The following is a 25,730-nucleotide window of genomic DNA, read 5'->3' as shown; positions in this document are numbered from 1 at the left end:
TGCGAGGCAACTGCTTGATCCTCATGCAGCTCAGACACAGTCTAGACAAGTGGTGCTTAGTTGTTTATGTTTGTAGGTCAAACATGCTGTTGTAACTGTGTACAGAACCAATTTCAACAACTTGTCTTTTATTATAATCAAGCGCTTAAGTCATGCTGTCCAACAATTTACCTGTAGTCATATTTTCGAGTTGTAGAAACCTGAGGTGTCAGATCACCACATCATTGTAAATACCATCCTGACACAGTGTATGGTAATAATCTTTTATTTTATAACCCCTTCAATGCCATAACATATTAAAACGTTTTCAGAAGCATTGTCCCTGAGTGCCAAAACATAAAAAATATGTATTCTGTTTTATTTAAAAGAATGTATAGACGGTTAGGCGCAGCTCATCAGTAAGTACCAAGCCTCTGGGAATGATTTCAGTACGATAAATAAGCATTAGATGACAGGAGTGACTTTGATCAGATCTTTGTCCACATATTGAGGTAAGCCCACTTCCAAAAGTGTAGCTTCCTTTATCCAGTGATTGATAGTGTGTGGGTGGCACGATATTCTAAGTGTAGGTATAATAGTGAAGCAGTGTGGTTGGAGCAGCAAATATATTGATCAGTAAACAGTTAACACTTTAAGCTTTTTTTCTTCCTTAAAAAGATGACTAAGTCCCTTTCTCATCGTTGGAGAGCCCATCCCAGCTATTGTCAGGCAGTGAGTAGGGGACACATTGAACTGGTTCCCAGCCAGTCGCAGAGCACACAGTCACATACAACTCACTTACATTCACACCTTGGGACAATTTGGACCAGCCAATTAACCTGAAATGCATGTTTTTGGAATGTGGGAAATAACTGGAGTGCCCGGAGGAAACCCACACAAGCACGAGAAGAACATGCAATCCCGCACAGGAAGGCTGGTAGCTGGATTGAACCCATGACCACAGGGTTGCCTGGTAGAACTCTGGGAACGGCGAACGGCAGCTTGTACTGTACTGTATGTTTGACTCTGTATCCTGAAACGTCTTGGTAACTTGACGCAATTTAATTCCGTTCAGGTACTATGTAACCTGAAACATTTGTATGTAGAGAATTTTTAAGTAGAGGTACCACTGTATTATGGTTCGTTCTAAACCAGCCCAACAGATTTAATTGATCAACATCATGTGAAACAATGTCCACTAGATGCCAGGCGCCATTTCCTGGGAAAACTACCTAATGCAGCCGAGTATGGGTAAAGGAGCTGTTTCAATTGAAACAATGTAGTTTGGCTGGTTGAGTGTCAAAGTCCATGGGGTGGCACGACTAGTGTGTCTGAAGCATGAAGAGACCTGGACCATCCATTATCTGCAGAGCTTATCCTAAGTAGGGTCGCGGTGGTGCTGGAGCCCATCCCAGCTATCTTCGGGCAGTGGGCAGGGGACACCCTGAACTGGTTGCCAGCCAATCGCAGGGCACACAGAGACAGACAACCATTCCCTCGCTCATTCACACCAAGGGACAATTTGGACCGGCCACTTAACCTGACATGCATGTTTTTTGGAATGTGGGAAGAAACCAGAGTGCCTGGAGGAAACCCACGCAAGCACGGGGAGAACATGCAAACTCCACACAGGAGGTACGATCTCACAAACTCAGAACTGTGCCGAACACACGTGCTAACCAATGCGCCGTGTGCTACCGCAGACTTGGACCAATAAACTTTTTTTTGCATGTGTGTATGCCACAGAAAACCAACTATTTGCCACAGAAAATTGCGATTGCCACCCAACCGCATCACAATACACAAACGCATGGGTGTATGACAAAAAAAGTGTAGCAATGGACGGACTGATCATTAAGGTTTGTGGACATTTGAAGTTGCATGCCACAGAGAGTCCTGTGCACTGACACAAAGTAAATATAAAAAGTACACAAATACAATAAAATATCGTATAAATCAAAAAAATGCTTCACGTTTGTTTGTTTTTTTGGAGAACATATTAACATGAATTGCATCATGAAAGTCTGTTCAGACAAGAAGGCATACTTAAGTGCTTGCAGAGAGAGATTTTGAAAATGTGATAATGGTGATACTTTTTTTAGTTTGTCTCTTTGTTCTATTTGACTCAATCTCATGAAAGTGTTCAAAAATGTGAAACTTATAATTTAATGTTTGTAATTTTACTTTGAAAAAATGTTCTGTAACAAACATTTTAGATTTTAGATGAACATTGAGCTGTGATTATAATTTGACAATTTCCCCGTTGGATCAGGATTACGTGCAACCCGTTCAATTTTGTCCTCGTCCATCAGGTTTCTTCTTCAGTGCTTGGAGGATCTGGATGCCAACCTTCGAAAACTCAACTCTCGCCTTTTTGTCATAAGGGGCCAACCTGCCAATGTATTCCCGCGACTCTTCAAGGTCAGCTTTTGCTCAATTTATCCCTCCTGGAGTCTTAAATTTTATTTGACTACCTTCAAGCAGTTTATATGATTTATGTTTCTGCATCAGGAGTGGAAGATCTCTCGGTTGACCTTTGAGTACGACTCTGAGCCTTTTGGAAAGGAAAGAGATGCTGCCATCAAGAAGCTTGCTATGGAGGCAGGGGTGGAGGTCATAGTCAAGATCTCACACACTCTGTATGACTTGGACAAGTAAGTCTGTCTACTTGGAACTAGTAGACCATAATTTAAATTTAAGTGCCATTGGTAACAGTATCTGTGCCATTCGAGCTACATTCAATTTAAAATGCTCAGCACTTCATGTTCTATTTTTATGACATGCAGGCATGTGGCGCTGTTCCACTGAATGTTAATTGGAGCATTAGAAGCAGGAACATTGGAAAAAAGGGATATTTGTGCCACTGTGTGGCGTTCAAGACTCAGTCTGAGTAGTATAAATGTTCAGTGGTGGGCAGTGAAGCCAGGTTTCGGTCAGTATAGCCCCCAAAGGTAGTTGTGGATCCATACCTTAAGTAGTTTACCCTATACCATGGTATTGTATCCATTGTATAGCATATTTAATATAACAATGAAATACAAACACATTGTATAACAGTCTTCAACTCTCTCAACCACCAGGATCATTGAACTCAACAGTGGCCAACCCCCTCTGACGTACAAACGCTTCCAGACGCTGATCAGTCGCCTGGATCCTCCTGAAATGCCTGTTGAAACCCTGTCGAGCAACTTGATGGGCAACTGCATCACCCCCATCATGGAGGACCACGGAGACAAGTACGGAGTCCCATCCCTGGAGGAGCTCGGTAAGAAACGTCAAAGAAATCACTTATGTAGCATCTACTTTCAATGAGCAAATCTTAACACACAGGAAATTCCGTAGCAATTGTAGTTCAGATGATACTGTGTAGCGTGTATCACAGTTCACTGATCCCTGGCTGGGTCGTTGAGGACCACTTCCTCGGTGTGTCTTGGGCAAAAACAGCCTGGTACCCATCCCTCTCCAGGCTGTTCTTTTAAGGGGAAATTAATACTCAAAATAATATATTCTTCCGGAACCCCAAGAATTGTTTTGGCTAGTTTTAGACTATTTCAAATATTCTCATCTTTAAAGCTGCTCAGTGAAGGAAGAAGTTTGAACCACAACGTCCTGCTGTACTTTGAAAGGCTTCAGCACACAATGCATTAGCAATGATGTTGGACATTCTCAATTAAATTGAAATACAGTGGAGCTTCAGGTTTTTATTTGCTAGGACTGGTTTTTTATCTAAATCTTGCGCGGTTTTTAATGCTTCAAATTGTTGCGATATGATTATTTTAAATCAAGTAGTTATACAACTGCTATCCACCTAGAAAAATCAAAGCACGCGAAAACCATTTCACCTGTGACCAATGTTCCCGCTAAGTTGCGTGTGAGCACAATTGCGCACTACCCAGAGCTTTTCCGCGCACAACAAAATCTAGCCAGCTCACAAAAATGAGGGCTTGAAATTGCTAATTAAAAAGCGAATTAAGTCAAAGTTACAGTGCATGAAGGTAAAAATACATGGGTTCCCCTGACGCTGTGTTCTAAATGCGGTATTTTGAAGTCGAGTCGAAGTAGAACGAAGTTGAGTAAAGTCAGTAGAGTTTTTCGAGAACCGGCTTCTTCGGCTCGGCTCACTAAAAAGAAGCGGCTCTTTCGTGCCCCAAAAGGCTCTTCAGGTTTTTTTTGCTTCTTTAATCTCTACACTACCAAATATTATGTAAAATTGTGCACAAAATTATTTAAAGGAAGGGGGGAAATAGAACAAAAAGAAAAAAATACCAAAATGAAAAAGTAGTGAAAAGCTTGGAAAAAAAACGAAACAAAAGGAGAGAAAAATAGAAAAAAAGAGCATGAAAAATTCTGAAAAAAAAGCCAGAAGAAAAGAAAGAAGCAAATAAAGGGAAAAAGGTAATAGAGAACAAAAAAGCAAGAAAAAAGTAGCACAATGAGAGATTTAAAAAAAAAAAATTAAAAAAGGAGAAAAAAAACAGGGAAAAAGAGGAAAAGGTGTTGCATTCAAATAATTTCCAATTATATCAAGTTAGTCTTGTTGCCAACATTGTACTTCCACTATAAAATGTAAATAAATACAGTTCTGTATCGTGCAACCGACAAAATAAGCCCCCAAAAATGTTAGTGTTATGCGACAAAAGATACCAGGAATAAAAGAAATGGAAATCTTGTGAAAGAATTGTAAAAACAAATGACGTTTGTAGGCCCTGCAACCTTTGCAATCGTACATTAGTCAATTCATTCAAAAGTGAAAAATAATTTTGCATTGCCGGAAACTCAGCAACATGTGGTGTCAAGTTTTGGACATGTTTGATAATGATTTAGTTGCCACACTTGGGATTGCTGTTGCTCACTGACTTAGTGTGAACGCTCAGACCCGTGGAAAATTAGAGGGAACATTGCCTGTGACCATAAACTGGATCATCAGGAGAAGATAGATGGATGGATGTTTCCTTGTGGGAATTTAGTCCTATTAAGTCCATCTGCCATCCCACATTTTTGTATTTAAAGACCTCACTGGTCTAAATCAGACTATTGGATTAATGGTGTTTCAGCTCATCTTCCACTTAGCTTCCATCCAGATGTCTCCTTTCCATTCACAGATGGTTTGGCTATATTGAGAGCAAAGACTTGCAGCCTTCTGCTGCCTCCACCTGAGTCATTCTCTCAGTCTTCGTGTAAGATGTCAGTGAAGTATTTTAAGCCTTCTAATGCCTCGCGAGCTGGTCAGGCTGTTTGTCACCTGAAATAGCTTTGAACATAATCATGCTGAGAGCTTCGATCACACCACGTTGACACTTGGAAACCATCTGCTGCTTCCACCTAAATAATTCACAAACTGTACCCAGGATAGTACTGAGGCCTCATCATCATTTACAAACATCTTTGTCCACATCACCTTTAGAGACCATTGAAAATTTCGGTCCAAAATTTGAGTGCGGTTGGATTGCTTCTATTGACGAGAGTTGCACTACACCTATACAGAATTCACTTGTTTACACTGTTGTCCCATCAGAAGATAATATCCAATACAGTGGAACCTAAATTCTCGACCATAATCCGTTCCAGAACCCTGTTCGAAAACCGATTTGTTCCATCACCGAAATCATTTTTCCCATTAAAAATAATGTAAATCGTTTTAATCCATTCCAACGCCCTGAACGTTTACCTTGAATGTTTAACGTAAACATAAAGCTAACCCAGGCTAATCGTACGTTCGCGTTATCGTAATCTTCCGTACGAAAGATTACGCTAACATGAACGTGTAAAAATAAAAAAATCAGGTCGTCTACAAGTCATTTAGCACCCGGGTTTCCACAACAAGTGGTGAGCGGTTCATTGGAAAGGGGGCAACGTTCCAACACCCTGAAAGTTGGGCTCCGTTCCAACACCCTGAATGTTTACCTCGAATGTTCAACGTAAACAAAGCTAACCCAGGCTAACCGTACGTTCGCGTTATCGTAATCTTCTGTACGAAAGATTACGCTAACATGAACGTGTAAAAATTTTAAAAAAAGGATAAAGAAAAGAATTATGAATAGGATTTCTTACCTTTGTGGTGGTCAGCACATTATTTATTTCTTAAATGCAATAGTTGTACGCTCTACTTTTCGTTTTTCACCTGTAGCATCTTTGCCGCTTGCGCTGACTTTCTTCAGAGGCATAATAAGGGGCTAAAACACCCATACACCGCTCAGCATCGCACCCTATCCTACGCACTCACACATTACCGGCGTTTGAACACCAATTTTTTGACCAAACAGCGAAGCAAAAATTTCTCGAAATTTTGGGTCGGACTCCGATTTGTTCAAACTGAGAGGCATTCGGAAACCGAGGTTCCACTGTATATCAATCCATCCATTATCCTCAGTAGGGTAGCAGGTGTTGCCCATCCAAGCTATCTTTGGCTAGTAGGCAGGGGACACCCTGAACTTGTTGCCAGCCAATATAGTTTGCAAGAAATAAGTGTCTTGTCTATGGAGAATGTTTGTTCTTGAATATTATTAGCAAAGAAATATCAGTGAAAGGATTCAAGCAGAGTGGTCCACACAGCCTCATTCCAATACATAATCCTTTACAGTAACCCAGTTGGTAAGGGCCTAAGCCAATTTAAATCAATATTGCTGTATGGTGCCCGGGTAATTAGGGACCCCTAACATTATCATTAACAATGTGAAGTAATATAGGTTAATTCCCCCCCTAAAATGTGTTTTTATGTTTTAAGGAGATTGATTTTAGACTTAAATCCATTTTGAAACATTCTAGTGGGGTAACCTGATTTCGGGTATTTGGAGCCATTAAGAATGTTCAGATTATTTCCAGGATTTATACATGCCTGTTTTACAATATTCCCAAATTGACCCTCAAATTTTGTGGGGTTTTTTTTCTTTGAAAGAGCCATTATTTATAGAGGGAGAAAATGTTTCCAAAGCTAACTGAAATAATAGAATAGGATTAGCATATACCTTTATTATCATTGTTACAAAATGGGTTGAACATATTGTGACAGCGAAATTAGACGTGGCACTCCAGTTTCACATTTTACTGAGAGAATAAAAAAAGAACAAAAAGATAATTTACACAGTATTTACACAAGAAAGTGTGGGCATGTAGAGGCAGAAGATATTTACATTGGGTGTTTACATACAGTTTTGGGATCGTATTAGTTGTATATGCGGTAGTGCAAAATAGGCAACATTGTGCAAATTAAGGCATGAATACAATTTTACATCTGTATGAGGTAGTGTGTTTGCAAAAGTTTCCGTTTTTTTGTGCAGTGTGTGTTAAGGGTGGTGATGGCTTTGGGGAAGAAACTGTGTAAAATATTGTGTATACATAAGAGTTCCACTGTATGGAATCATTTGGCATTTACCTTCTTAGTGTGTATTAAATTGCTGGATTACCTGTTATTTGTGTTTTTAGGCTTTGATACTGACGGCCTACTGACAGCAGTGTGGCCAGGAGGAGAGACTGAAGCTCTAACCAGAATAGAACGCCATTTAGAAAGAAAAGTAAGTATTGCTATTCTATTATTGATCTATTTTTGTTTGTTTTTGTGAGGTGACAGACTTCTCTGAGCATCCAAAACCAATTATAACACTGCATTCCAGAAAACGGAAATGGAATGTAACCCGTTTGGAAGTCTTTCGATCCAAACTTACCTAAAGAACTTGCAGTGTTAGGAATAGCGCCTTTACGTGACCTTGTTATTTTTTTTAGTAAACGGGGTAGTCGAATTTATTACTTTTTCTGCCGTTACAACGCAGTTATCATTACTGACGGTCAAAATCATTGCGTTACTTTGGCTGCAGAACGCCAACGTTGGCGTGTCCCCCTTTTACGTTGATCAGATTATGTCACCATTCAAAATAGCGACTATCGTATAATCAGGTAGCAAATACAAATACAGTACCGTAAAATCCGGACTATAGAGCGCACCTGATTAAAGGCCGCACCTACCACATTTTAGGAGGATAACCGCTTTTGTATTTACACAAGCCCGGCTGTATATAAGCCGCGTGCGCCCACGTTAAAACTCGTAACACAATCACAAAATTAACCCACACCCTACTTTGAGTTCCGCGATTTTAACTGAGGGGTGGGATTTTGTAGAGGTTTATTGTTCTATATTCTTTATCAATTATCGGTCAAATCATAATACACTAAGGAGCCAAGAGGCCGAGACACTTGCTCCCAGCCAAGAGGCTGAGTCAAGGTCCTAGCCACAGGGCCAAGCTGCGAATGCACTGTTCCCGGAGGTACTGCAATACCGGGCCGATGCGTGGAGTGGACAGAGCAAGCTCTTATTCCATCTCCCAGTTGCAAAAATCAACTGAACATACTGTGCCACAGTCAGCAAATTAAACGAAAAATGATACCGGTAGTTGATGCAGAGTCCAGGTCCTGTTAAAAGTAATTAAAAGAAAAAAAGTGTATATTTCCAAAGGTAAGGGTGGGAAAAATATATATCCACTTTTGTCTGCCGTGTCCACGAACAATCACCTTTACCGGTCCCCACTTCCCCCCATGCCCCGCGTCTGTTACGCCCCTTCTTTTTAATTGGTCAGTGCAAGACTTATCAGAATAAGTGTCCAAAATAAATACAAATGAATACATTACAAAAATATACAGTTGCAAATACATATTATACATGGTTACACCTATTTACAAAGAAAGATGGTACACCGAGAGAGTTTTTAAAGCTTTAATAATAATATAACTTTCATCCCAAACCGTTTCTGTGAAGGGTAGCAAAACGCTACTAAGCACACGCTTGCAATACAGTTAACAGATCTGTCAAAAAAACATACCGTATATGTAGAAGTCACGGTAAACAGTTCTCATATTCCTCCCTATAACTGCCGTCATCAAAGTTGTCCCCCATTAGTATGGGAAAGAGACTTTGTCATATAGACGTCGACCCACGCTCCCTTATTCAAAAACATGCTAGAAACACACACTAGAAACACACTCGCAAGGTAAAGTGCGTGCAGTAGCTATGTTTCCTTCTTTATCGGGCTGCTCGATTGCGTTTAGCTTGTAAGCTGCGTCATGTGCCTTGAACTCGAGCGCTGCTGGCGGCTGTTAGAAAAATTACATAAATTGGCCGCATCACTGAATAAGCCGCGGGGTTGAACATTTGGGAAAAAAGTAGCGGCTAATAGTCCGGAATTTACGGTATTTACTAAAGCGCCGAAAGAAAAGGCAAACAGGGACTGAGTTTTGACGGCACCCGGCCCGTGTCATTCTTGGAAGTGAACCAAGGGATCTGGCTACCCACCAATCAACAGCTGGTTCCGTCCGAGGGACCTTTTTCTCCTATGATTGGTCAAAATTCATTTTGGGGGATTGTATGTTGTTGTTTTTACATTTGTTGAGCATAAAAAGGTTAAATGGTTTTGCCTTTTCTTTTTTGGTAGATTTATAAGTATTTTAGTTATATTTCCAGTGTTTTTCACTGTTGATGTGTTCATATAAAAACGTAAAATTTATTCTTTTTTCTTATTTTATCTTATTGTATTTTCCCTTTCGTTTCTTTTTCTATTTTTTTCTTAGTTTTTCCTTGCTTTCCCCCTTTTTTAAGTTATTCCGTGCATAATGTTACATAATAATGGGTGTGCGGGGATTAAAACAACGAAAACGAACTAGAGAGCCGTTTGTGACGTGAAAGAGCCGGCTATTTTTGGTTAGCCAAGCCCCAAAAAAACTGTTCTCTAAAAATAGTCAGAATTCCAATCCCTTCAAGTAAACTCCAAAGACGTCACCCCGGTGTTTTGTATTTGCTCAGAAAATTTAAAGTTATTTGACTTTTTAAATTTAAGGGAATAGTTACTTTACCTGATAAATAGTTACTTTTACTAGAGAGTAATTCAGATAATAAATCAGTTACTTTTTGGAAGAAAACGTGGGTAACTATAGCTAATTACTTATTTAATGTAACGCGTCAAACACTGCTTGTAAGTGTTATTTTTCTGATTAGTGTAGTAGTACTTTGATATGTTTAATACACTAGTAAATAATGATTAAGTAATTCTTTCAACTTTAAATGGTAATTTGTTGTTATCTAAGGTTTGTTAAAGTGATGTAGTTGAACTTTTTGCATGCACTTTGAGCAGTAACAGTACATTTTATGTATTTGTTTTCTTAACTTGACAAACATTTCCATTGATGTATCATTTTTCATTATTTCAAGGACCTTTTGTTGGTTCTACCCATTTTCTGGAATGCTGTGTCATGCCATGTCCACAAAAACACGGGTTTATTTTGAAACAGAAATAGTTTAAAAAATGTTTTGTACCAAAGTCAAATTTCAGTTCATTAAATAACTAGAAAACATTTGATAACTTTGGCCTGATTAAAATGCCTATCGAGTGGCAAGACAGCCTTGTGCAGTTGTAGAATATGAGATAAGAAGCAATGTACACCTGTTTTTATTCATTTCTCGGGGAGGCCATTTTGAGATTGGCTGCCAAGTGAAGATGACATCCCATTTGCTCTTTCAGCTAATGACAAATCGTGGCTCGGTTTCAGAAAATGACTGAGAAGTGATTTGTGGTTATCTGATCCTGGGGAAACTTCGGTGTCATAAAAATGGCCACTCTTTGAGGATGGATAAAAATTGGTGGATTTTGCCTCTGAACATGTATTCCAGATTTCAAATTACTCAAAATTCCGCGTTTAGTCTACCGACATAATCTTATTGTCCGGCACGGTTCCTTTATTATGACCTTTGTGACCATCAAGATCGACCTGCCATTGATATACATTTTAATTTTAAGACAGAAGTTTGTTTTGCCAACCCCAAGGTGGACAAACAAAATTTGAAAAAGAAAAATACCCATGAACATGTGGACATTGCCTTACCTTTGGTTGCTGTGGGATGCTCTGCACCTCCCCTCCCTTGGTCTCTCGTCTCACCTTCCAGGCATGGGTGGCCAATTTTGAACGTCCGAGGATGAACGCCAACTCGTTGCTGGCCAGCCCGACAGGCCTCAGCCCTTACCTGCGCTTCGGCTGCCTCTCCTGTCGCCTTTTCTACTTCAAGCTCACAGACCTCTACCGCAAGGTGGGCATTCGTCATGTAGCCTGTTTTTTTTTGTTGTTTTTTTTTTAATCATCTTGTCTCTTAAATGATTGTTAGTAATTCTTCGTTTATTGTGGGGGTTTGTTCTATAAAGGTCCTGCAATAGTCAAAACATGCAAAGAAGAACGCTTATATATATATATATATATATATATATATATATATATATATATATATATATATATACCGTATTTTCTGCACTATAAGGCGCACCAGGTGATAGGACGCACCCCGAAAAAATTGTTTTTGGTCCTATATTTGACATATATAAGACGCACCGGATTATAAGGTGCTACAATGGGAACGTCGACAAAACAGTCAGATAGTTCAGTCAAACTTCTTACCCCCTTAACATTCCCAAAGCTTGCAAAGACGCAAATACGTGTCGAGAACACGTGCGGATGCGGTGTCCGTACGATGTCACTAAAATGCATCGTTCCATCATTCGGAAGGTTAAAGTCTGGGATTCAAGAAATGCCAACCATTCCTTAGTTTCTATTTTCGCTCGCAACTTTACTGTGCATATGACAATAAACACTTGGAATTGAGTTTAATTTAAAAATAGACACTCCATTCCATCCATTATCTGCACCGCTTATCACAGAAACATCGAGTTCAGTCTGAAACAAGATACAGGGAAAATATAAAGCCGAAGTAGCTCACCGAAGTCGTTGTGTTCAATAATAATGTGCAGCCATGGTCCTCTTATATCCGTGAGTTTAGTAAATCCAGGAGAATAAAATATTTACAAATACAGAATAGTAAAAAAAATGCTTTCCGTATGCCGTCAACGATGTGCTATACGCATTCTTCTTTTTCGGCCAATTGGAGGCTTTGTTTTGCCGCTTCAGCCAATGCCAGCCTGTAAATGTTAAAAAGGATCTGCCTCTTGACCTCCGAATAACTTTAGCCAATAGTGATCGAGTCAACTGATGATTGACACATCTTTTTCGGCCTTTTGCATGCTTTGTTTTACAGCTTAAGCCTATGCCAGCCTGTAAATGATAAAAAAAAATCCGCCCCTTGACCTCCGAATAACTTTAGCCAATAGTGATCGATTCAAATGATGATTGACACATTGGTTAGCCAATGAAACGCCTGTAAATAAATTCCAGCATACACCGCGGACTACTTGGCGTTCGGGGGCAAATCTAGTCGGCGGCTGCAAGTTAGTTGGAAGACTTTGCGATTTAATATTGATCCATAAATAAGGCGCACTGTATTATAAGGCGCATGGTCAGCTTTTGAAAAAAAATAAGACTTTTAGGTGCGCCTTATAGTGCGGAAAATATGGTGTATAAATATATATATATATATATATATATATCCCCGCGACCCTAATGAGGATAAGCGGTACGGCTAATGAGATGAGAGATGAGATATATATATATATATATATATATATATATATTAAAACCACAGAAGAAACCCACTAAACAGGCGCAAGTATTTGTTTAACAAATGGAAGTTTTATTTTTACAAATAACTTCTCTACCGTCAAACTATAGATTAAAAAAAATATTGCCTCTTTACTGCACAACTACTTATAACTGCATCCACTTTACTTCACATTATACTTTGTTGCCGTCATGTGGACGTTATGAAAAACGGCATTAACTTTCTAGTCAGCAACGCCAAATGTTGAAAGACCTGTATTCGACTAATATATATATATATATATATATATATATATATATATATATATATATATATATATATATATATATGTGTATATATATATATATATATATATATATATGTATATATATATATATGTATATATTGTATTATATATTTATATATATATGTATGTAATGTAAATCAGGGGTTCATTTTAACCCAGGGACCACACGATAGAACAAACATTCTGTCGGGGGCTGGACTAGTAGATAAAGAGAAAGAAAAACAGAGATAAATAAAAGAAAAAGAGGGAAGGAAAAGGAGAGAGGGCGGGAAAAAAAAAGAAAAAGAGAGAGAGGGAGAGAGCGTGAGAAACAAGAGATAAAAAGTCGTGAGAGAGAGGGGTAAGAAAGGGAGAGGAAGAAAGAAATTTAATGAGAAAAGACAGAAGAAGAGAAAAGAAAGCGCGAAGGGTAGGAAGAGAGAAAGAGAACAGAGAGAAAAGGATAAAGGTAAGTTAGAGCAAATGAAGTTAAAAAGACACAGAGAGAAAGAGACAAAGAGCAACAAAAGAAGAGAAAAAGAGAGACACAGAGAGTGGGAGAAAATGGGTGGAAAAGAGAGAGAGAGAGAGAGAGAGACAGAGAGAAATACAAGTAGAGTGTCTTTGTTCGAGGCACCTGGCTTTAGCAACATCAAGTTGACATATTTCAACCTGCAGCTTGTTTTTCTCCCCCCACTGAGGATAAGCGGTGCAGATAATGGATGGATGGATGGATGGCATTGCTGTTAAGGGCTATACGAATAAATGTGACTTGATTTGACAAAACCACAATAAGTTAACTGCATTACAGCAAGGGATTATTATATTTGAATTGTACTTCCAATCTTTTTTTACAGGTAAAAAAAAACAGTTCCCCTCCGCTCTCGCTTTACGGCCAGTTACTGTGGCGAGAATTCTTCTACACGGCGGCCACCAACAACCCGCGTTTTGACAAGATGGAGGGGAACCCCATCTGTGTCCGCATCCCCTGGGACAAAAATCCGGAGGCGCTGGCGAAATGGGCTGAGGCCAAGACAGGCTTCCCTTGGATAGATGCTATCATGACTCAGCTCAGGCAGGAAGGCTGGATTCATCACTTGGCTCGCCATGCTGTGGCATGCTTCCTCACCCGAGGGGACTTGTGGATCAGCTGGGAGGAAGGCATGAAGGTCAGCTGTGATTGGATGTTCGCATCCTCTATTAATTGGATTTATAGGATTTTTACTGGGTGGTAAAAATATCCTAAATGTTGTAAACCAGTTCAGCAACGATTATTTTATTAGTCGACTATTTACCGACTATTTACCGACTATTGAAAGGATAAGTCGAATAATCGGATGATAACTTTTTTCTTACATTTAGCATCATCATAACAAACACAAGTAAAATGGGTGGAATTAAAAAATACATCTTTTGTTGAACATACTGCAGACTTTTTTTCAAATTAAAAAATCTTAACCAATTAGGCTCAGTGCTTGGCCAGTAAAGACATAGAGCCATAAATAAACCTCTGTCCATTTTTTAGGGACATGCAAATATAAAATACCTTAAAATCAGGTAAACATTTTTTTAATCCCTGTGAACAAAGTACAGGCTCATAAGCAGCAGTACAACAGTAAGGAAAATCAATCTCGTGCATTTTGTGAAGTACATTCAGTGGTCCACTGCAACTCAACGATTTTCAACAGTTGTAAATTAAACTGTTTTTTAATAACTGACGTTCAAATACGTTTGTCAGGCAGAGTCTGGCATAACGCTCATAATCTCTTTTTGTGAAATATATGCGTAATGTACAATCATGTCATCAAAACTGTATTAGCTTCAACAGTTACTCAAATTATATTGAGGTGAGTCAGCCTCTGTTTTGTTGAACTGTATGATGTGCTTTTTAAATGTTTGTGTGTCCCTGAGCTACTGCCATGATCCACCAGCTCTGCTTTTCATTTTTTGTCTGTAGTCTTATTTTCAATTTATCCAGGTTAAAATGCTCCCAAACTTTAGAAGTTTTGCTACGCGCACTTGATGTGTTCGCCACCTTCTGTATGTTTGTTACCGCTCAAGACGGAGACACTAATACACATCTGAGACCCTCTGCAGAGATTATATTCATGTTGAGATGCCTTAGTGTGTCGGAAAAACATGTCTGGTGACAATAGTCGATAAGGAATTCCGTTATCGACTACACCTGTTATCGATTTTTCTAAACAACGTCGACTAATCGTTGCAGTCCTAGTTGGAATAAGACCGGTCTTTTTTTGTTTTGTTTTTTGTAACTGAACTATTGCATCAATTCATTTTACATCTTGATCTTCATGCAAGCAATCATTTTATATTTTGTAGCAGGTAACTACAAATATGTTGACCTAATGAAATTCAGCCAGTTTTGCTCACATGGGTTTGTGGTACCGTAGGTGTTCGAAGAGCTGCTTCTCGACGCCGACTGGAGTGTGAACGCTGGCAGTTGGATGTGGCTGTCCTGTAGTTCTTTCTTCCAGCAATTTTTCCACTGCTACTGCCCCGTGGGCTTCGGCCGCCGCACTGACCCGAATGGTGACTTCATAAGGTGGGTTGCCGTACTGGAACCTGATTTAATCGAGGATGTGTTTTTTTCAATTTTATTTTGAACATTTAAACATAAGGACACACAGTAAAAAATATGCGTAGAACTTATTTGGGGTACCAAAATCATTAATAGAATGTCAATACAGTCATTCTAATCAAGTACATACATATTCAAAAGGGAGGAAGATAAGTATAAACAGTGTCTGAAACTCATGACAAAAAGTTACCGGACACCAGGGCAGACAACTCTGAAAAGTTGGCTGCCCAGCCATAAAGTTGCCTGCCCCATTTTTCCCAACTTGAAACACAATAAGACGACTAATCGCAAAAAAAAAAATAAACATTGTTGCAAAGTATTAAAGTTTGATAATCAGAATATATAACAGAACAACACTTTCAAATTAAGTTTATTATAAATCTACTTATAACATTCATTGCATGTATATTAAATTGCTGTTTTCCATCTGCCATCAGTATGTACCTGTATATAGTCATCTTCATTCATGCAATGTTTGCGCTGCTTCGTCTGCTAAAAGCCACGTGAACTCCTCTTTCCGCGATGTTTTTAATGTACGTTTACGTTTTGTAGCGTCATACATTTTGTTTGCTTCTTTTGAATATTTCTTCTGGGATTTAGGTTTTGGCCTGATTCCTAACCACTTATCCATTTTTCTTGTGATCTCTGTGTCTACTTTGGAAAATGATATGCAAATGCACAACCTTATAACGCTCGGGAAAGTCCGGAAGCAGGAAGTTATTCGATGCAGGCTGCTGATTGGCTGCCGAGTATGCAAATTGCTAAACGAACCGAAATTAAAATGTTGTATGTTTATTGTGAAATATATTATTTTTGCAACAACAATAGTTTGCTACATGCATAATCTTGAAAAATATATACACTGATGTTTGCTAGGAATGCACTGAAATTAAAATTTATGGCCGAAAACCAAATACGTTTAACAATAAATACTGAAACACCAAAATACATTTTTGATGAGTCCAACTAATCGGTCATGACCCAATGTTAGTATAACCGCCAAGGATTTTCATCCCTGTCTCAGGGAAGACCTTCTGCTATTAGTCCACTGACTTCCTTAATTTAGATCTTAATTTTTTTAAATAATGTTCAAGAGATTTAAGAGGCCATCCATATTCTGACAGGTTTTCTCCTCGGGTAATTAATCAGAAGGTTTTTGCCCATTGCATTAGCTCAAAATGTGTCGTAAACTTAGAGAAAAGCCGTTTTGGATTTTATCTATTGTTTTATTTTTTGGGGTCCAGGTGGTGGAAGTGCATAAGTTATCTTCTAAACTGCGGAAAATGTTGCATTGGGTTTTTGGAATTACAAACGATTTTGGCTTGTGATATATTACTTGATCAGAGGTTGCAAAAATGTGCATGTCACACGCAACGCCACTGAATCCAACTTACAGATATTTATCATAAGTTAAGAGTAAGTACCATTTTACTTCTTAACAGCGTTCCCATTTGTACACAAATGTGAGGGTGGTTATGTATCTGCATCCTTTTGACATACACCAGCGTATATAATATCTCCCTGTGCTCGCAGACGTTACATACCTGTCCTACGAGCTTTCCCGGCCAAGTTCATATATGACCCATGGAACGCACCCGAGTCGGTGCAAGTGGCCTCCAAGTGTGTCATTGGCGTCCACTACCCAAAACCAATGGTGCACCACGCCGAAGCAAGCAGACTCAACATCGAGAGGATGAAGCAGATTTACCAGCAGTTGAGCCGATACAGAGGACTTGGTGAGGACGTCTGTGTGTTATCATTTGTATACTTGTATAGCGAGCAAGATTTTTGTAAATAAAACCCGTACACAAAATTCTTGTGTTTGGAGGTGCTCGTGTAAAGATGTACCACTATGTTTGTGTCTCTTTCAGGTCTACTGGCATCGGTTCCGTCCACCAACGGCAACGGAAACGGCGGGATGATGGCCTATTCACCTGGAGAACAGCAACAGGGGACCAACAGCAACAACAATGCACCTCACAGTAAGTCAACGGGAGCAAATTTGTGGCAGCACACAAACAAAATCTGGCCAAACAACCCCACAGCTTCCATTTTTCTTTGCACCGTCGTAGATTCTGGCGTGTCAGGCGGCTCGGTCGCCGCTGGTAACGGGAGTGGAAGCATTCTCCTCAACTTTGACAGTGAAGAACAGTCGCGACAGCCGATCGTGCAGCAGCACGGTGGGTCATAAGACTAGCTGAGTTTTGATAGAGGAATAAAAGGATCATTATGAAAACAAAATGGACGCATAGGCAATGCTGTCTGTTAAATGCTAGGTGGTGTGTTGGGGCTGCAGGATGCTAATGTGGCCTTGTCAGAGGAAATGGGTATTGAATCTCAGCCGGCAACTGCCAGTAAATTTAAATTATTACTCACACCTAAACTAGCATGACTACGCTGCAAAAAGTCCGCTTAGTGAATTTCAGAGGGGCAAATGAGGAAAACTAGTAAATGACTCATTTTTATGATTTGATGATTTTTTTACTCGTTTGGAATCATTTCCTCACAAATTAAAAAGTATTTTGAGAGACATTTCTCTCAAATGGGAACTATCTATCTATCTCCTATCTACCCTGGTCATATCCCTTGTGAGGGATGCACGGCATCAAGACAAAAACATACAAAAACAAATAAAATAAAATTAAAGATAAATAAAAGAGGGGAAAAGTAGCAAAAACACAAAAATTTTGGAGCGATGGCCAACACAAATGCCCAAACACCCAAACAAGTTAATCACCTCGACACCCAAGTTGGTCATGCTTTCGTCCCTCCAGATGAAACGAGACACAAGAAAGTGGCCGTGTCACTCGGGTCAGAGTGACACAACACACTCTTCTGTTCAACGGCAGGGCCCGACAGCTTTCGCTGGTTTACCCCTGCCGCATCATACGGGTGCCCTGCCCATCCCTTAGAGCATGTCCAAACATCACACTATCCTTTAACAACACCCCTCCACTCATTCCTATCACCAAATTAAGTAATTTAAGTGCTGCTTACCATAAAATATTGACGATTGTAAGAAACATTAGTGACTTTTCATGTTGTTCTGCAGGTTACCATACAGTGCCAGAAAACAACACCACGGTCACTAATAGCCGACTATATCATCAGTTTGCTGTGCCTCAGCATCCAGGTAGGAAGGTGACAAATGAAAATGTTTCAATATGATTAGCTTTTTCTTACCTTCTTCAATGATCGCCCTATGTTTACAATCACTGGCCATATTTCTGTATTGGCAAAATAAGCCTATAGCTTAACATCATACACAGTTTTGGTGACAATACTCTTTGCGGCTCCATCGTAGGATTTGGGATCACTTTTTTAATCACGTTCCTAATGACCTCTTTTGCTCTCTCCCCCCTAATTGATTTCTGTAGGACTTACTCACATAAGAGGCGGAATCACAGGAAAACGCGAGCGGGAGTCGGAACGTGAAGGTTCAGCAGAGGAAGACCAGTCGTCCTGCTCAGGCCACAAAATGCAGAGGCAGACTGCCGAGGTCAGTTGTGGAGTGCTGGACTGTGCCAAGGCTTTGGCCAAAATTTCTGAGAGACAGGAAGGATATAGAGAGAGGCTACTTCATTCACATTTACCAAAAAAACTAGATGAGAATTCATATAAATAAACAAGATGAATGGATTACAAAAATACAAGCGCACCTCAATAGAGTCTTTAGCACCCTTCCTGTTTGATATATTGAGCGTTGTGATGCTGAACTAAAGATCGGATGACTCCTAATAAGCGATGGAGGAACAGTAAGACAATCGAAGGCATTATAATTCTTGATCTACTTTTACAAAGTAGCAAAGTAATACACCATGTTGTAACAACAGTTGAGGCACATAATTAGTTGTATCTGTTTCAATGACTGGAGTATACTCTTTATGTTTGAGTCATATGTCTTTTCTTGTCCTGCTTTGTGTTGTGCAGACCACCTAAAGGACACGTCGGCTGTGAAGAAATAGACTCTGGTTCCTTGTACCACACATGCATTCTCAGTCAGAAACTCTCAGGGTGAACAAAGAGGTGGATATGTGATTCAAGGCCCAGATTCACCATTGGTGTCTTGCAACCTCAGACCTCAGTAGTTTGTAGACCTGCCAAAAAACCTCGACTAAAACACCTATTTATTTCTAACAGAGCAAAACAAACAAAGCAAATTGATTCGTATAAGTCTTCATTTGTGGTCTTCAAAAGTAGATACCTGTATTATTTTATGTGCACAAAACCTGAGGGACCATACATTTTTCTATGGTTTTATCATCCAAGTAACCCTGAACAAAAACATAATCGTAAATGATTTGACACACTGCGTTAACATGTTTTTAATAGAGAAAATTGTATTTGGCATTATCTTAAATAACTTGTGTTTGGTTAAATTGCATAATGTTATTTGTTGGCAGCTAAGAAAAATACAAAGGAATAGGGATATCCTGAGACGATCAGATGGATGTCGACTTGATCTAGTTTCTCCCGATCAGGTCTCAAATTACTTATTAGGTCATTTTTCAGCATTTCCGGGGCAAAGACCTCTGTTTTATTTGCAAAATGGATGTGGAGCGCTGTAAATAAGGAAATAAATAAATAATAGATAAGGGATGTATCTGTTTTAATTCGCATAATTTAAAGTATGAGGTGGAGAATCCGTATCGGTTCCTTTGGTACATTAAAAAAACAACAGAAAATGGGTTTTGCTTTAATTTGATAAGTTGTGCTTTAATGTCTAGATTTGGACGTTAATTTAGGTAGCTACAATTGCAAATGCTACGTATTTTCACTATATTTAGTGACTTTTATGACTTTACCTAATTTCCCCAAAAAGAAATTGGCAGGTAATAAGTTTACGTGTTAACTGTGTATGATTTGTCATCCGTTGATAATATAAAATTCCCACTTAGCAAATGCAGGCTGGTAATTGTTTCATGATTGTAATAGGCAATATTAATTTATTTTTAGAATATGCGTTTCTTTAATATGGGTCCGTGCAACACTTACACACGTAGCGATTTATTGAAACAATACAATGCTATTTTATCATGATAGTTGGACAAAATTGAGGTTAGCATCATTTGCTTGTCCAATAAAAATGTATTAACTATATTTTGCCACCTCATGCTGATGTTGTTTTTGAGTACGCATGGCCATTTTGTTGATCTTTGCCATATCACATTTCCACTTCATTGGTTCCCCTGATGTTGTTGCAAAACCGTTCTGAAGACCGGTGACACTCGAGCCTCTGCAAGATTTTCCACTACTCGAAGAGGTTTGCGATCCTTTCTGCCCGCTCGGAGGTTTTCGAAGACGAGGATCAATCCGCCGGCCCTTTTTTCTTTTTCTACTGTTTCATATAAAACTTAAACAAAAAAGAGAGAGAAAAACAAAAGACGATGTTTGTTTTTGATAAAAAACATTCCTCACAGCCGAATTTAACCTCCCTATAAGAACGTAGACAGCTTCTGCTGTTACTGTCCTCTTAGCGTGTTGAAATGGTGCCCAAATTCGACTGTTGTCCGTGTTAAATATTTGCTGCCAATTGGTACTTGCACGGTATTTGAATACAACAAAAAGATCAATGCTAGAGTGCAGAAGCAACAGCAAGCATTTACATATGTTCCTGAATAAGAGGCAAGATGGTGTCATATACAGTAATCCCTCGTTTAATTGGGACCAGAACCCTTCTTTGAAAAGGACATCCTTACCAACAAAAAGTATATGTCTGTAACCAAATAACAACTATAGGTCTACAAATAAAAACACAGATCACAGAATTGCAGTTTTACAGAAGTAAGACAGCGATTTAGAGAGCGGCTGGGTAGCGGCATACTATGAAATGAAATGATCTGCATTTATAGCGCTTTTCAAGTCAATGACTTTCCAAAGCGCTTTACAGTGTGCTCCACATTTCCCAATAGCGGCCTTGTATTGCAGCCAACCTGCTTATTGGGGGTATTAAGGGTTCAGTGTCTTAGCCAAGGACACTTCGACATGTAACACGGACGTGCCGGGATTCGAACTGGGATCCCTTGATCCCAAGACGAGCGCTCTACCTCCTGAGCTACTGCCGCCCCCATCAGGTATCCTCGAATTTAACCACATCTCCGCGATGATTAAAATACAACCGTCCCGAATGTAGCAGTTTTCCATTAGTTGTAACTCCAGGTGATTCGTTTCATGGGTAATGGAACTGGCGTTGGTGAAATACGAGCGAGGCAGGGGTGGCTTGTGAGTGTTTTTTCGAAGCTTAGCTGTAGCAGTGGGCCGGACCTGCAGCCTCGCTATTGCCTTCTCTCCCAACGCCGCCTCAGTCTTTCCCCAACCTACTGGTGATCACAATGTATTTGCACTCTTCAGACTTTTTCTTCAGAGTGTGATTTAATTATTCAATTTATTTTCAATGTAACAAGCTGCTCAAAGCTAGCTGTCGCCGTTCTTGGCAGTTTGTTTTGGGGGACGGACACATTGATTCGTGCAGCCACCCTGCTGTTTGAATGAAAGCATACACCAACCTATCACAGTCACGCCTACCCAACACACAAAGCCCTCCTTACCTGCCCCTGTGATAGCATTCGCTGTGTGCTGTCTGCACAGATCACAATGCATGATATGTTTATCAATAACAATAAGACAATTCAATTGAAAATCGCGTAGCGCTGAACCAGCCATAACATAAACGCGAAGTAGAGAGGGATTACTGTACTGCACAAAACATGCCTCTTGATGATTGAACGGGACATTTCAACAGGTCAGCTTGGAGCCCCAATCTGCAGTGGTTGTCGTTGAAGAGGGGTAGCATTTCGTTCATAGGCCAGGCCTGCTATGACCGCAAGTGTTAGTCTCACACTTACAGTGTACAGAGGAACCTCGGTTTTCGAACGCCTCTCAGTTCGAACAAATCGGTGTCTGACCAAAAATTTCGAGAAATTCTTGCTTCGGATTTCGAACGCCAGTAATCCGTGAGTGCGTACGCTAGGGTGCGATGCTGAGCGGCATGCGGGTGTTTTAGCCCCTTATCAGTGCAAGCAGCAAAGTTGCTACAGGTGTACAACTATTGCATTTAAGAAAGAAATAATAGCCAAATACGAAGGAGGTGTGCGAGCGCCTTCTGCTGACCACCACAAAAGTAAGAAATCCTATTCATAAGATTACGATAACGCGAACGTAACGATTATCCTGGGTTAGTTTTAAGTTTACGTTAAACATTCAGGGTGTTGGAACGGAGCCCAACATTGAGGGTGTTGGAAGGGAGCCCCCTTTCCAATGAACCGCTCACCACTTGTTGTGGAGACCCAGGTGCTAAATGACTTGTAAACAACCTGATTTTTTTATTTTTACACGTTCATGTTAGCGTAATCTTTCGTACGGAAGATTACGAAAACGCGGACGTACGATTAGCCTGGGTTAGCTTTATGTTTACGTTAAACATTCAAGCTAAACATTCAGGGTGTTGGAACGGATTAAAACGATTTACATAATTTTTAATGGGAAAAATGATTTCGATGATCGAACAAATCGGTTTTCGAACAGGGTTCTGGAACGGATTATGGTCGAGAACCGAGGTTCCACTGTACCTGTTAACAGTACTCCAGAGACCAAGAGTCAAACATGGGCCAATTGTTATTGGTAGCTTTTTGCTTCGTCACATATATACTGTATATAAACTACTTCCAAAAAGTTTGGGGTCGCTTGGAAATGTTCTATTTATAATTATATTTCTAAATATATTGTATAATATATATACACACCCAAAATAATGCTACATAAAACATGTATTGTATTTGTAGCAATACAAATACTCAACACTGAATATTAGCCCCTCATCATCCTTAAACCATTTTTGATATCTGGTATGTTTCAGTTTTTATTCCAAAGATGCAGATTGGGGCAGCAGCTCACATGGCGACTACTTGGAGTTTTTGATAGGGTTGAAGACAAAATCTTTTGGGGGAGGGTAGGAGGTTGGTTGTATCTGTATAATATTTTTTGTGCTCACTCCAGCATTCAAACATCTTTTGTAGCTCGGATTTCATGGTGAGAGGAAGTCAATGTTTTAGTTTTCGTTTTGTCCTTCCCAGGATCAGAGAACAACTGAGAAATTAAGACTGATATACTCGCTGATCTCATTTCACTGCTGAAATGAGTTTAAGAGTGGCATGAAATTCCTTCGCCGATGCCATCAATTGTGTCTGTTAACTGGGGCTTGTTGTCTGTCCTGCCTTGTGCAATGTAAGGCCTTTTTTTGTGATTTTTTTGTTGTCATAACAAATAAAATGTTTTCGGATTTAAGTTTTTCTTTGGGGATTTTGGTTTATGTTCTCACCACTTCATGACAAACTACATGTATTGGTTGGTAACTAAACTGTATATAGAATAATGTATATTGTTTGAAGGGATGAATATTACATACTGGTTCTTTAAAAATGTATTTCAGTGATTTTATATTTATGTATTTATATTTTTTTTTTTTTTTTTGATGTAATGCTTCCGCAGCACAGTCAGGATGCTCACAGTTGTGAGTCTAATCTGGTCAGTTTTCATTGTTACACAACCATTTTGAAGCTGAGAGCTGCTTTTTGTTACTGATTGGCATGAAGGGCGACCATTTGGATACACGCTCACCAGCATTTCTGCTTTTTCCCCTTTAAAACACCTACTGATTTAAAAAAACATTTTTTCTTCCAAATTTAAACAAAACAAATCTTCACAGGAGACAAATATTTTAGTCTTCAGCTGCTTCATTTTGAAATGAGAGTAAGACTCAACACGCTCCAATCATCGCATTAGATGTCCACTTTGACAAAAGTTGGCCATTTCCGGTTTTAAACGAGCACATGTTGGGTTTTTTATTGTTTTTTTTTTAGTTTTTCGAATTTTCTGGGAAGAAGGCTGGGGCAGTTTACACGAAAGGCCCCGCGCAATGCGAATGAGCACCACGTGAACCCTGAACTTTGTGACAAAATATAAATTAGACAAGTCATGTAAAGAGAGGCAATGAATAATGACTGGTTGATAAGACAGAGAACCTCCACCGGATCCGAACTTAATGACTTACAGTTTAGGCTCTATCGGCCTGAAAATCAGATGGGGTCGGGCCCATACCTCTAGGCTGAAAGTGGTGGAAAAAACCTTTTCCCGCTTGCCCGACCTTTCGCTATTACATCAACACAATAGTATTATTTCCTTCTTTAATGGCTGTTGGCGAGATTTGGTGGATTACCGCCCCCTATCCAATCATAGTTTGTGAAACCAATGACAATTCTCTACGCCAGCAATCTTCCAATCATACAACAGCTTTCTACAAATCATATTTTACAAGCCAGAAACTGCATATCTCATTCTGAAGGCCTTCAATCTCAGCCTAAAAACAACCGAACAACTGAAGTGTGTGATTGGTTAGATTTTTTGCAAACAGAACCTTTACTTACTTTACATACAAGGGTTGGAATGCATACATTAACTGCGTGATTACCATATTCAACAAACAACAAGCTAAAAGCTACCACAGTAAGAAATTGCAATTAGCTTTGTGCGCATGTGTACCAGGCATTGGTAGGATGTCTCAGCTAGATAGCACTGGTAATAAATATTTAAAACTAAATAATAATAGGAAGAGAGATATAAAAAATTAAAAGGAGTAAAAGGGAAAGATGAAACAAATGAGAATTAAGGACAAAACGTTTGTCATTTTGGTTTTCCGTAGCAGCAGGAAAGCAAACAAACACATCAGCTCCCTCGGTGAGCCTCATATTCCATCCATCCATCCATTTTCTGCTTATCCTCAGTACGGTCCCGGGAGTGCTGGAGCCTATCCCAGGTATCTTCGGGCAGTGGGCAAGGGACACCCTGAACTGGTTGCCAGGGCACACAGAGACAATCAACTCACTCGCTCATTCACACCGAGGGACGATTTGGACTGGCCAATTAACCTGATATGCATGTTTTTGGGAACCTGGGAGCGAATCGGAGTCCCCGAGGAGAAGATGCAAACCCTGGATGGGGAGGCTGCATTTGCTGGAATCAAATCCTGGACCTCCGCACCATGTGGCTGCACGCTAACCACCCAGCCGCTGTGCCACTAAGCCTCATAATACGCGAAATAAATAAAACGACTTTTTTTTTTTTTTTTTTAAAGCACTATAAAATCAATTTTTGCTCCTTATCCAAATCAAAATCGTTTTCTTACAAATCATTTTTCTAACCAAAAGGAGATGCGAAATAATACACACTATCTATCCCTTTAAAGGCAACAAGGTCACATCTATGCCCACGGCACTCTAGTGAGTCTAAGCTCCAACTTCCCGTTTTTTACATGTCGTAAATTCATGAGGGAAGACCAGTGACTCCCTCATGGAATCCCTGACACACTCTAATACACACACTACATGCACATGGAAATAAGAGCCATGTTC

At 39.6% G+C, this 25,730-nt stretch overlaps 1 protein-coding gene and 1 pseudogene across 1 annotated transcript in view; one reads left to right on the top strand and one right to left on the bottom strand.

The window, feature by feature from the left end:
- LOC148369006 (cryptochrome-1-like) overlaps nucleotides 1–19,636 on the top strand; it is a 29,582-nt gene extending 9,946 nt beyond the window's left edge. The window contains exons 3-15 of the mRNA XM_088330931.1: nucleotides 2,292–2,400; nucleotides 2,491–2,633; nucleotides 3,060–3,244; nucleotides 7,402–7,490; nucleotides 10,904–11,044; nucleotides 13,583–13,894; nucleotides 15,137–15,288; nucleotides 16,858–17,060; nucleotides 17,196–17,306; nucleotides 17,397–17,504; nucleotides 18,377–18,457; nucleotides 18,702–18,823; nucleotides 19,255–19,636. Of these exons, the coding sequence (XP_088187057.1) occupies nucleotides 2,292–2,400; nucleotides 2,491–2,633; nucleotides 3,060–3,244; nucleotides 7,402–7,490; nucleotides 10,904–11,044; nucleotides 13,583–13,894; nucleotides 15,137–15,288; nucleotides 16,858–17,060; nucleotides 17,196–17,306; nucleotides 17,397–17,504; nucleotides 18,377–18,457; nucleotides 18,702–18,823; nucleotides 19,255–19,263 (1,765 nt within the window). The 3' untranslated portion in view covers nucleotides 19,264–19,636. The remainder of the gene's footprint in view (nucleotides 1–2,291; nucleotides 2,401–2,490; nucleotides 2,634–3,059; nucleotides 3,245–7,401; nucleotides 7,491–10,903; nucleotides 11,045–13,582; nucleotides 13,895–15,136; nucleotides 15,289–16,857; nucleotides 17,061–17,195; nucleotides 17,307–17,396; nucleotides 17,505–18,376; nucleotides 18,458–18,701; nucleotides 18,824–19,254) is intronic.
- LOC148369007 (U2 spliceosomal RNA) lies at nucleotides 8,216–8,339 on the bottom strand (annotated as a pseudogene).
- Nucleotides 19,637–25,730: the final 6,094 nt, after the last annotated feature.

The sequence above is a fragment of the Urocampus carinirostris genome, chromosome 3, assembly GCF_059441175.1.
Source record: "Urocampus carinirostris isolate Australia breed hairy pipefish chromosome 3, RoL_Ucar_1.0, whole genome shotgun sequence".
NCBI classification, from domain to species: Eukaryota; Metazoa; Chordata; class Actinopteri; order Syngnathiformes; family Syngnathidae; genus Urocampus; species Urocampus carinirostris.
The sequence above is the reverse complement of the archived record's forward strand: the minus strand, read 5'-3'. Positions and strand labels throughout refer to the sequence as shown.